The following is a 13,329-nucleotide window of genomic DNA, read 5'->3' as shown; positions in this document are numbered from 1 at the left end:
GATTTTCTTATATACAAAGTTATATAGAAGCATTTTGATCAAGCTTTATCCAACACACTAAAAGAAGTAATTATAATGTGTAATGGATAGTTATTGTAAATAATAATTTTTAAAAATTTCAAGTAGGTATCAAGTGTCCTGTCGGCTTTTCTTAAGAAGAATAATTTCTGGATTCTGACACAAACGCTCTCGTCATTCTGGACAAACATTTGAACTTGTTATTATCTTACCGAATACTGGGCCTTACAGATAGCAAATACCTATTACCCAGCAGTGTTATTAACCAATACATATAGTCAGAAGTTTTGTAAATAAAAAATATCAACAATTTTTTTTTTCAAAATAATTATTATTGTATTTTCGACTCCAATAAAAGCAATTAGTGGGAAGTTCCTTATATAGAGATTATAAAGATTTTGTAAAGCGGCAGTAACATTCACTTCCCTCATTGCACTTACAAAAGTGGATTTTGATACGCGTTTCGAGGCGTTACCGTGTGTAGTGTATGTTTCACACAATCAGTAAGGTTAAGAGATGCGTTATGTCAGCCACTGACGATCAAGTAATCTCACGCTACGTGCTAACGTCTTGACGCCCGATAAAACTGTGCATGGTGATGTGCATGACATCATGCCGATCGCGACCAACACAAGATCAGTTTTAACAGACGTCAATCCGTTAGCTTTGCAGGCATGTGAGACTACTTGATCGTCACATGCTGACATAAGCCACCCAACATTACGCTCCGTAACGCCGGTCAGTATCTCGACGCGGTGCGCAAAAGCGAAACAGTCCAAAATAAAATAACGGGCTGTTGACCTCAAAAAACAAAACAGTAAAGACACTGACTGCTACAGACGTGGGCGAATTTAAACACTTTCGAAAAATTATGTCCACTATTTTCGTGCTCGGGTACAAATCAACGTGTTTTTGCTCGATTGCGAGGAGATCAACAGCCGTTGTTAATCTATCTATCGGTTTACTTTTTTTTTAAATTTCAACAATGCCTATAAAATCTATCTATCTACATCTACAATTATAATAAATCTGTAGAGAGGTCAATTCTGTACATGAAATATATTTCCAAAATAATCAGGGGGTGATTAGTGATCAATACTGATGCCAAAAATGCAATCAGTAAAATTTTTGTCTGTCTGTATGTATGTTCGTTATATAAACAAAAACTACTCGACAGGGCAGGTAGTATACACGCTACGATCAATAGGAGCAGAGCAGTGAAGGGAAATGTTGGAAAAACGGGAGAAGTAACTGCATTTTTACAGCGATACTACTGTAAGGACTGGATTAAAGAGGTCTAAGGGCGGACAAAGTCGCGGGACTAGTACAAAATATAACATTATTAAAAACTAGCCGACGCCCCACATTATTACCCGCGTAGCTCCTGTTCCCGTGAGAATACGGGGATAAAATAGCCTTTCTAGTGGTAAAAGAATTTTCGAAATCGGTTCAGTAGGACCAGAGATTACCCCCTATAATACTACAAAATTTTCATCTTTATAATATTAGTATAGAATTACTTGATGAAAAAAAAATCATAGCCCGTTGCGGGACTTTTGACAGCCCAAGCAACTGGCGGTCTGGGTTTCAGAATGAGGAACCTCCTATCAACGCATCGTCTCAAGGATTACTGACTTCTGCATCAGACTCTGAATCCAACAGTCAAGCGAAAGCTTTTCGACTGTCAGGACAACAACAGTTGATTTACTATACTAACAACAAGAATCACACTAATCAACTCAAGTAGGCTTATTAATGGAAATTGTCGTTTTAGCGATCTAAGGTGGTACGAAGTTAACATCAAGTCAGTAATGTCAGCAAACAGTCGTGTTACAAAAACTAACGATAATATTGTGACCAATTTAGACTTTAACGGAAATTCCCAAGTTAAGTGCCCTTCGGTGGTATTTTTATGTGTGGCAGTAATAAAAATATGTATATCTGACAGGCGACACAATTCGAAAGTTCTGGCACTTAAAACTATATAGGTACTACCTGGTCAAGCTTCGCTTTGACTCATTCCCTACCCCTATCCTATTGTACTCCCACCCTACCCCTACCTAGCCCTACCCTGCCCTATCCCTACCCTACCCTACCTCTATCCTAGTGGGGGATTAGAAAGAGACAAAAAGTAGACTATTGTCACTCTCCATCCTTTCTACTATCTCCACTTCGAAAATCACGTCAAATCGTCGCTCCGTTTTGCCGTGTGTCGAAAAGACAGCTTATATAATTCAGATGAAGTTTTTACGTAGTGGGATCATTTTAATTTTTATTCAAGCCTCTGTGGCACAGTGGTATGCGCGGTGGATTTACAAGACGGAGGTCATGAGTTCGATCTCCGGCTGAGCCGATTGAGGTTTTCTTAATTGATCCAGGTCTGGCTGGTGGGAGGCGTCGGCCGAGGCTAGTTACCCTACCGACAAAGACGTACCGCCAAGCGATTTAGCGTTCCGAAACGATGTCGTGTAGAAACCGATTTTCATTCTCCTCCCGTTAGCCCGCTTCCATCTTAGGTTACATCATCACTTACCATCAGGTGAGATTGTAATCAAGGTTTAACTTGTAAAGAATGAAAAAAAGCCTTATTTGCGCCACATAAAGATTGAGCTAAGCTATGGGCTATACTTCATTAGGTAGGGGACAATTTTATACAAAAAGTTATTATGAGTATTATAACATCCGTCATATTTGGTTGGCAATAACGAATCGATTGAAAGCTCATCAATCAAAAAAGCATCAACAGTGTAATGGTGAAACACGTAAATACATACATTTCTTGGCACACTTGACAAAAAAAACGTCATATTAACCATGTCTTCTCACTCCAACTGTGCAGAAAGCCAGCTTCATTGGTCTAGTGGATAGCTAGCCTGGTTTCGGATCCTGAATGTCCTGGGTTCGAGTCCTGAATCGGGACATAAAGCACTGAGCTTCACCCCCGTGCGGCACATAGCACATTGTGCAATCGGTCCCGGTCATTATTAGTAAAACACTACTACTTCTTCCGCGTGGAATTCAGTTTTTTACAAATCCCACGGGAACTATAGATTTTCCCAGGATGAAAAAATGCCCACGTAAATAGAGTAAATCTATTTCCATTCTGAATTTCAGACAAATCGCTTCAGTAGTCGCAGCGTAAAAGAGAAACAAACATATTATACAAACACACACACACGCAAACTTTCGCCTTTATGATTTTAATGTGATTTCAATTCATATTGGAGCAAAGTAGTGGTTCTTCATATCCACTCTCCTTTATGGACTGATACTTGGTCCTGTGTAGTGGGCTGTTAAAACAGGCTGACAATCATAAAGAAACGAAAAGCCTTTACTACGCAAACACGACGATAGTGGCGCTAACATGCGACCAACGAGATAATCTTGTGAAGAGAAATAGACAAATTTCAACCAATAGCGACGCAACCGGAAATACCGCAATATCTTTCATTGCGTTTGCGCGTTAGAGATGGGACTGAGACAAGTACGCCGCCATTGAACGACATTTTGTCTATTTCTCTTAACTTCGTAGAGCCACAGGTGATCGAACTCTGGACCTTTCCAGCCTGAACTATAAAACTATTGAGGTTTAAATGAATAGACAAACTACACTACTACTACAGACAAAAGATCAGTTTGAGTAATAAACAAAACGTACCTTAAAGCATACTGAACATAGTCCATCTGTGGACGGGTTCCCGTAGAATCCGCATCCTGAACGGCACAGAGCCTCCATGGGGTTCGACTCACGCTCCATAGTTCCACGGTTATTATCACTTTTATATAACAACAACAAAAAGTTCACAAACGATTGCACTATCAGTATATTGCACTTGTTAACACAATGTCCACAGTTAGCACAGTAATCACAGTACAATGCACTCGCAGGGGTTAAGTTTCACGGGTATCCCTGGACTGACTGACTGACTCCCTCTGTAGACCGTCGACGTGAGCTGCTACTTCTTTCTGTGTCAGGATCGCAAGGGTCCCTGGAACAAACAAAATTTATCTTAATTTATTTTCATCTAGCATCAGCTGACACTGCGCGGTTTCACCCGCGTTGTTCCCGTTCCCGTAGGAATACGGGGATAATATATAGCGTAAAGCCTTCCTCGATAAATAGGCTATCTAACATTGAAAGAATTTTTCAAATCGGACCGGTAGTACCTGAGATTAGCGCGTACGACCAAACAAACAAACAAACTCTTCAGCTTTATAATATTAGTATAGATATTATACAATAAAGTAATTAGAAACTAACGAACGTATTTTCATGTGGTTTTCACCAAAAAAGAGGTATTAAAGTCATATTTTAGAGTAAAACCTTATATAAATTAATATTTATATCAACTTTTAGTACATAATGACATTACCATAAATAAATCGTACTCAATTAAGTAAAAAAGTAAAGCACATGGATTATAAATGTGGTTAGGTGCGGATGTGACGCATAGAGGACAATAATTCAGTTAAGCAGTAATGAAATTTTAAAATATACCGACTTCGACGTATTATTTATGTACAAACAATAGATTTTGTATTTCGATACAAAGTACCTAGTACAATATACATTATGTGTCATCAGAAGACACAGATAAAAATCATAAAAAGATAATAAATTGACGCCATTAAGTATCGCGAAATAATAATTATATAGCCTCCAATACCAATACCCGTGACAAAAGATTGGAGGTCAATTGGAATCGAAAATGGATTCTGTTGTTGCAATGCAACCTCTTCAAAACGTTTGTCAGCAAAACAGGTAACCGTATGACGCATTCGCAGGTCGCGGAGCATTATAGAAAGTGGTATCTAAGAGCAAACGGCGGTTCAACGGAGGCAAAACATAATATGCATAACGGCAGGTTTGCATAACAAGAGAGAGCTACACAGCTATGGCAAAAGTGGAACGCGAACGCGGCCTGCGCCAAGGTCCCGCCTGCGCCCCGTCGCTCGCTGTGATAACTCCGCTAGCCCAGCCAACCATAAACTTGTCACCGCATTGCTTCACTTCTGCCACTCCCATTAACGTACAAATACTTTGAAAAGAGTTAGGGGATTTCTTGTCTAAGATCTAGACAAGAGGTTCTTAAACTTTTTTCTCATAGACGTAGAAAAATGTGACGATTTTCCCAGACCTCTATTTACAAATTATGAAACCCTATTTTATGTCACGCCAACAAAGACCCCCGTCGTGTCTGCCGTAGACTCCTGCGGGTCCACCTGGATGGGAATGACCTAGACCTTTTTAAAAATACTGTGCTACCCCAGCCAACCATAAACTTGTCACTGACGCATTGCTTCTGCCACTCCGTATCAACGTACAAATACTTCGAATATAATTAGGGGATTTACCACTATCTAGCCAATCATAAACTTGTCAATACATTGCCTCACTTCTAACACTCCCATACAAGTACAAATACTTTGAGCAGAATTATGGGATGTGCCACATTGAAGATCTAGGAACAGCAAGCAGAAGTTGAAATTAAGTCAACACGTTAAAAGATGCTGCACGCCTTTGATGCTGCCAATGACGAAGGTAATCAGGTGGCCTTAAGTTCCTTTTCACGACATTTACTTAAGCGAAAAAAGAAAAAGTTATTTCTGCGAGGCATTATAACTCAACTCCTACCAAAACCTACCTACCACTTCGATCACTGACCTATTATAGAAAATCTTATCTCTAATTGGAGCCGAGCAGGAATCGAATTAAGGAAATTCCCCTTTATTTGTCCTTCTCTATTCCTGATTATAACGCAGCACTTACAAAACAGACCCAGAGAAAAGGACTGACTCACTGAAAGCATTATAAAATTAGAGAACTTTAATAATAATTGATTGTTGTCCTAAAAGTACTTACGAATAAGTATCAGATACTTATTTTAGTAATGACCCGATTTGTTGGTAATTATGTCGTAGCATTAACGAAATATTCTTATTCTGTAAAAATTATCTCTGATGTCAGCTGTGAGAACTTTGCTAACAAACTAATAATTTAAACTGTCATACCAGCAAACTTGTCTCTAAATATTATTTAATATTATTTCCTACTTAACTATGCTATAAAGACTCGTATAAAAAGAGTTTCACAACTTAGTCTACGTACAGCCAATCAAATAACGATTTAGTAATGAACTACTTTGTGATTTACAGGAGATGAATAAAAGTTCGAAGTTGGTAAAAAATGTAACGTCAATTTTATAGGTAATATTAATTTAGTTCAATTAGGCTTAGTTCACAAGCACTTTCGAAACGTCTGATATTAATATCATAAGATAATTTTACGATAATAATTAGTGGAAAAATTAAAATATTGACTTAAAAATAATTTTTCTACTCAATGTAGTTTCTACACAGTAAATTATATTAAGAAGAAAATAGTCAGAATCGAGAAAATAGTCATGCACTCTTTATTATCTAAAATATTTGTTTTTCTTAATTTATAACATCTAACAATATACTTAATGGTCCTTTCTCTTCTCAATTCTCATGTCACAAACAATCTATAAACATCTAATTGACTTCAAAACACTTCCTACATTAAAATCCTTATCTATTTTATGTATGGAACGACATAACAAGTGTCAGGCAACTCATCCGGCCCAAAGCTTTCTACGAGGTTCGTTGTCGCTAGTTTCATAAATAACGTTCACTAGCATCATTTAAAATGGGACGCGTCGTATGTATCTTTTTAGAAGAATTCTATTTGGGAACAAGATCACGAAGCGTGCACCAATTATCGTGGTATTAATGAAAGTGATGGTGAGTATAGAGAGCGAGGTTATTACACTGTGTACACGCTCCGTTATAGCGTTTTCTATTTGACATCTCGTTTTAGTGATGTACGAACATGACACAGAGTAAAAATTCGATCTTACAGATACGGGTCTTGTACTTTTAATACCAAAAAAAAAATTAACTCGATGACTTGCTACTACATAAAATTGACGAACTGGTAATTCGAACAAAGTCGTCAATTACGACTTTGCCAAGTTTTGGGTATTTTAAAGGCCGCTATTTTTTTTTTGCTGCAGTCAGTAAAAATTTAAAGGAGAGACATTCCATGCAATAGGTAAGCGTTTAGGAAACACGACTAACACGAATAAACTGCCGATGAAATTTTTAACCTATCAAACTCATAACAAAATTTTCAAATTGTGTGTGTGTTGAAGTTTCAAATGTGATGTTTTAACAAAACCACAATCTGTAACGTAAAACGGTACAAGGTAAATGTGCGGCTCCCCTTCATAATTTATTCCCGCCGATATCGCCGTCGATTTGACTTTTTTCACCCGCGTATTTCCCGTTATTTAATCCCCGTATTCCTACGGTAAATGTAGCCTATGTTACTCTTTATAAAGCTGATACATCGTGATCGTGATCGTGTGAAAGTTTCGTCAAAATCGGTCCAACTGATTCAGAGATTAACCGAAACTAGCAGACAGACTTCCTTAAAAGAACTGCTAAGATGTGGAATGCCCTTCCTGACACGTACAATTTGAGCACCTTCAAGGCAAGAATGAATAGGCATCTTGTAGGCAAATGCGCTTCATCTTAGACCTCATCATTGCTTACCATAAGGCTTGATTGTAGTCAAGCGCAAGCCTCATCATTATCTCCTTACCCTTATCCCACTTAAGTGGGGTCGGAAAAATATGTCAATCTTTTCCATTCGTCTCTATTATTCGTCAACTCATCATCCACTCCTTTTACACACATGTTCTCTTTCACACAATCCAACCATCTCTTCATTGGCCTTCCTCTCCTCTTATGTCCTTCCACTTGCACATTCAACATTTTTCTACTAATATGACTTTATTCCCTACGTACTTTAGTCCATATCAAGCTAACCTTTTACTCCTCAAATTTTCATAGTCAAGATGATCAAACATCATTAAAAAAACAGATCACAAAATTATAAAAATATTTTTTTGATGAAAGTACAACCGTATTTATGTACATTGTGAAAAACTGTTAATATAAAATTACAAAAACACACTTTAAATTCATCTATTTGTATACAAAGCGCATATGCATAACTACAAACAAAATACTATAATGAAAGGAGTATAGTGCAGTCGCATCAGTTGGAAAAGTCATCGACCGGACTCGTATCGTAGGGGTGCGCTCACACCGTGCAATGCGCACACCGCTGAGCCCACGGGTCAACGCTATCAGACATATTGCGAGAATCTTTTACGGTCTGAGTGGTAGCCCATGATGCACCGCTATCTAAGAACTACCACTCCGAGTTCAGGCCCGCTGGACTGAAATAGGCACCTTCATATCAATAATTGTAACTGTTAGTTGTGAAACGTGCTATTTTAAAACTTTTATTATAATATTTTATTACTCCCGAAGTCACGAGCGGTTAGTTCGGAATATAGAACGTGCTTTCAATCAAAACTTCATATGATGCAATATACGTAACGGGTGGCAGTAGGTATAGCTACCTATTGGTACACTCACGCATATACGTTTCGCTGATCGTCATTCTGCCTGTACCTTCTACAAGCCACAAGTGATGTCAAGATTAGCAAAATGTGTCGTGAAGCAATAAAATTGACGTACGAAAATTTTATATGCAAAGATGTTTTCATATAATATGTAGTAACAGGTACCACAGCTTGATGGTATTAAGAATTTGCTAACAATGGAGTAAAATATAAAGAAGAATGCACATACTATGTGCAAAATGGTTCAGTTTAAAAAATAAAACCTATTAGACTGCTGACCTTCAACAATTGAAATACACGAAGATAATGAGAAGAAAGTACGTCTCATGCTAAACTGATCGTGTGTTAGTCACGCACACATGATCAGTTTTGGCACGTGAACTTATTGGATGGTGAGTGGCTACCATCAGCTGTCATCTGTCATGAAATTGCTGACATTCTGATACCGTAGACCCTACAAGTATAGCCGTACAAGATGATACCTGTACTTATGTATATGTACTCGTATATTATAAACGCGCAAGTTTGTATGGATGTTTGTTAGTCTTTAACGCCGCTACTATTGTAGCGAATTGGCTGAAATTTGGAATGAAAATACTACTACTTTTCATCCCGGAAAAATCCATGGTTCCCTAGGGAAACTAAATTTCACGCGGACGAAGTCGCGCACGTCCGCCAGTGTAGGTACATATGAAATACCTAATGACAGTAGCGTGTACTCCAAAGATGCAAAAATGCACCGTCTACTTCTTAAATGCCGGTTCGAACCCGCATTTAAGAAGAAATTTTCCATTTTGTTACCATACTGTGTTAAAAGTGCGTACCCTAGTTAAACACCTTGTGCACGCCATTACCTAATGATATACCTATGATAACATTAACAGTAGGCTATCCTATGCATGTCACCCTTATATGTCACATCGCTGACGCATACACGTGCTGTAGCTCAGCTCAACCGGTGCAAAGTCCGTATGAAATGACGCGGCCAGCGCATTCCGTACATCTTTCGGTTCGTCTACGCAACATTTTAAAAATATACGCCGTATATACGCCGTGAAAGTGTTTCTACCACACGTATATTATTGTTTACAAAATGTTTAGCAACGCAGTTTGTGTGTCGTTTATGCGCATCGGACCATGAGCGTGTTAGAAATAAGAATAATTAATTAAATAAAAACAATTATTAGTAATACACGAGTAATTGCTTTAAACGAGCAATTCGTGTATTTGTGAAAACGGGTCTAACGATTTTTATTAATTTATGTATTTAGTTTACGTAAGGTTTGCTTTTAACTTTATCTTTGAAAAAATATTATAACAATTTAGAGCAATTTCAATTTTTTTCACGATTACGAAGCACTCGCCAGAATAATCATGTATTTTTTGTTGTTTGAACTTAATGTAACCATACCTATATGTTGCTATTTGTGAACTGCATGAAATAATCGTGAAGATACACAAACAACAAATAATCAAAAGTAAGATGCTTGTTCCAAAAATCATCGAATTGGTTCAGCTGTTTAGGTTCGAAAAGGTATACTAAACTTCTAATATTCAAATTAGAACCGGATCCAGTCGATCTGTAATGGTTAAATAATAAACAGCCTAACATCCTATAAAGCACTTATGATATTAGCTAGAAGACATATACACGCACACAACTGTAGGAAGACACATACACAACTGTAAGTACAGTAACCATTACCGGTTAGAAAATGAAGATGATTAAATATTACATGACGTCATAAATTGCAGCTACGAGTATCTTTAATACCATTCGAATGTCATGGCAACATAATGAGAACATTGACAAGCATTGAAAATTATGGCCTGTCGAAACACTTAATAGATACACGAAAAAACGCATGTGTGAATAACATTTATTACAGCGCTAATTGCGTCTTATCTAAATCAGGTGTGACATCTTATGAAATAACAACGGTGGCCCAGTCGTTTCAATAAAACCGTAGATAACCATTATGGTGGTAACTGGTATGTCAACGTTTCACTGCAACACAATACAGGCCAAGGTCGGCGTAACTGTCATTAGTACCAGCATGATTATGGTAAGCCAAGAAACGCTTGGCCACGTTCTGCGTGGGCCTACGAGTAACTTAACATTTATCTCACGCGTCTCCAACCAAAACGTATGAAAAACAATATCTATACTAACATTACAAAGAGGAAATATTTGTTTGTTTGTATGTTTTGAATGTGCTCCGGATCTACTGAACCGATTTAAAATTTTTGTTTTACTGCTGGTAAGGTACACTATCCCCGAATGCTGTAGGCTATATTTCGTCCCCGTATACGTTCGGGAACGGAAACCACGCGGGTGAAACCTGAACGCGGCGTCTGGTTAGAAGCGATACGACAATATTTCAGTCTGTGGGGATCATCGAACCACGACCTCGGTCATGAGTCCAGCTACTTTATCGTTGATCAACTGAGGCTTTTATATTACGTGTTTTTCAACCTGCGGTGCAAGCAAAGGAGTTTGCGATGTGGAGGAGTGGAGTTTGACGCATTTATTTGTAGCGTGGTAGCTTTAATCTAAAACCCTTAAACATAAAGTCTAGCAATAACATTTATACTTATAATAAATCTATAGAGAGGTCAGTTCTGTACATGAAGTATATTTCCAAAATAACTATCAGGGGGTGATTAGTGATTGATACTGATGCCAAAAATGCAATCAGTATAATTTTTGTCTGTCTGTCTGTATGTTCGTTAAAGAAACAAAAACTAATCGACGGATTTCAACGAAACTTGGTACATACAATTATTCTTCATACTCATGGGCAGGTTATTATAGTATACTTTTCAGCACGCTACGATTAATAGGAACAGAGCAGTGAAGGAAATTGTTGGGAAAACGGGATAAGTTACTCCATTTTAACAGCGATACTACAATAAGGGCTGGCCTAAAAAGGTCTAAGGGCGGACGAAGTCGCGTGCGTCCGCTAGTTGACAATAATATTTATCAGGTACCGCAATAACTTTGAGTACCTATGGTTTATTCAATTTAATTGTACTTTCTATGACGTATACTTTTTTATCTTATATTATAAAGAGGTAGTTTGTGGTGTTGTAGGGGTATACTCTGAATCTACTAAACCGATTTTGAAAATTCTTTTACCGCTACAAAACCATGCTATTTACGTCACCGTATTCTCACTGGAACGGAAACTGCGCGGGTGAAACCGCAGAGCGTCGGCTAGCACGGTATAAAGCCATAAAATAAAACTAAGGCTATGATTACCCTATTTGTTAATATAATAGACTTAATTTCCACTTGTACGTAAAATCGGTGCGAAATAAGCGTGTCAAGGCAAACCCTATTAGCGATAAGAACATCGCACAACATTTAAAGTTTAACTGTAATGTGTATCGGCTTACAGTGATCTCTACTCATCGGTGTATCTGATAACCAATTGCAATCTATACTAGACGCCCGCGACTTCGTCCGCGTGAAACCCTGCCCTTTCCCTAAGTATCCTATGTCCTTCTCCTGGTACTAAGCTATCTCTCCACCAATTTGCAGCCAAATCGGTCCAGCAGTTCTTGAGTTTATAAATAGTGTAACTAACACGACATTCTTTTATATCTATAGATAGAAGATTATAAAGAGGTAAAGTATGTGGTATTGTAGAATGTAATCTCTGGATCTGGATTTGAAATTCTTTTACCGCTAGAAAGCCACATTATTTGTGAATGTCACAGGCTGTATTTTATCCGCGTATTCTTACAGGAATGGGAACTACGCGGGCGAAAGCTGGCGTCGTCTAGTTTACCATTACATACGTTATTTTTTTGTCGTTTCTTCGTTGGCGTTTGAGTTGTGGTAACCAAACCATAACACATACGAAGGATGACGTCTATCCATTTTCTGTATTTACACCAATAATGGAAATAAATCTTGTAGAAATAAAAAAAATGCTATTATTTACATAATGCCTTAATGAATTGCTACCCAGTATACATAACCTCAGTAGTTTGGAATGGTAATTTTTTTTTTTTTTTTTAAATAAGCAAGTAAACAAAAAAAAACATTTTCTTAACCTTCGTAAAATTAAAAAGTGCGCCAAGTTGCAAGCAATTGCTAGCCCGTTACGGCTAGAACCAATTAAGTAAGAGACCGCCTAATTAAATATCATAATCTGTTTATAATTCACAAAGAAATGATATGATTACAAAGATTAGGTACATCATTAACAGAGCATGAATCATTTTGTAATGATTATGATTCAAAAACAAACGTGTCTAAATATTATAATTCTGGATTTATTGCAACTTTAGAATAAAAAAAAATCCTATCGAGTTCCGTGGAAATTTTACGATAAATATAAAGAATAATTAAGCAACTTTGCAAATAATTATGTTCAGAAGAGATGTATACTCTATAGTCTATAGTACGATTATTAATTCTAGCCAGTAAAATGACATTTCAGAGACAGTTGCACTGTCATTTTACTGACTGGAATCCTACTATCCTACTAATATTATAAATTACCAGTAGTTCAAATTATTATGAAAACTCAATACATACCTACTTAAACAAAATAAAAATTAAAGCGTGATTTCAAAATCTCTGGATGTGCTGAACCTATTTTGGGATCACAACGTCCATCGGCTCTGCGTATTATGTGCCCCGCCCATTGGCACTTCAGCTTCGCGACTCGTTGAGCTAAGTCAGTGACTTTGGTTCTTCTGCGGATCTCCTCATTTCTGATTCGATCACGCAGAGATACTCCACGCATAGCTCGTTCTATCGCCCGCTGTGTGCTTCTGAGCCTTCTTATGTGGCCCATAGTTAGCGACCAGTCTCGGAACCATAAATCATCACTGGCAA

General features: G+C 37.6%; 1 protein-coding gene across 6 annotated transcripts in view; it reads right to left on the bottom strand.

Annotated features, from left to right (window-relative positions):
- Positions 1–13,329, bottom strand: part of LOC112049870 (AN1-type zinc finger protein 6) — a 45,674-nt gene that overhangs the window by 16,114 nt on the left and 16,231 nt on the right. For all 6 annotated transcript variants that reach the window (XM_024087914.2, XM_024087930.2, XM_024087921.2 and 3 more), the window contains one exon: positions 3,677–4,007. In XM_024087914.2, the coding sequence (XP_023943682.1) occupies positions 3,677–3,775 (99 nt within the window). In that variant the 5' untranslated portion in view covers positions 3,776–4,007. The remainder of the gene's footprint in view (positions 1–3,676; positions 4,008–13,329) is intronic.

The sequence above is a fragment of the Bicyclus anynana genome, chromosome 10 (assembly GCF_947172395.1).
Source record: "Bicyclus anynana chromosome 10, ilBicAnyn1.1, whole genome shotgun sequence".
Taxonomy (NCBI): domain Eukaryota; kingdom Metazoa; phylum Arthropoda; class Insecta; order Lepidoptera; family Nymphalidae; genus Bicyclus; species Bicyclus anynana.
Note: the sequence above shows the minus strand (reverse complement) of the source record. Positions and strands in the feature narration are given on the sequence as shown.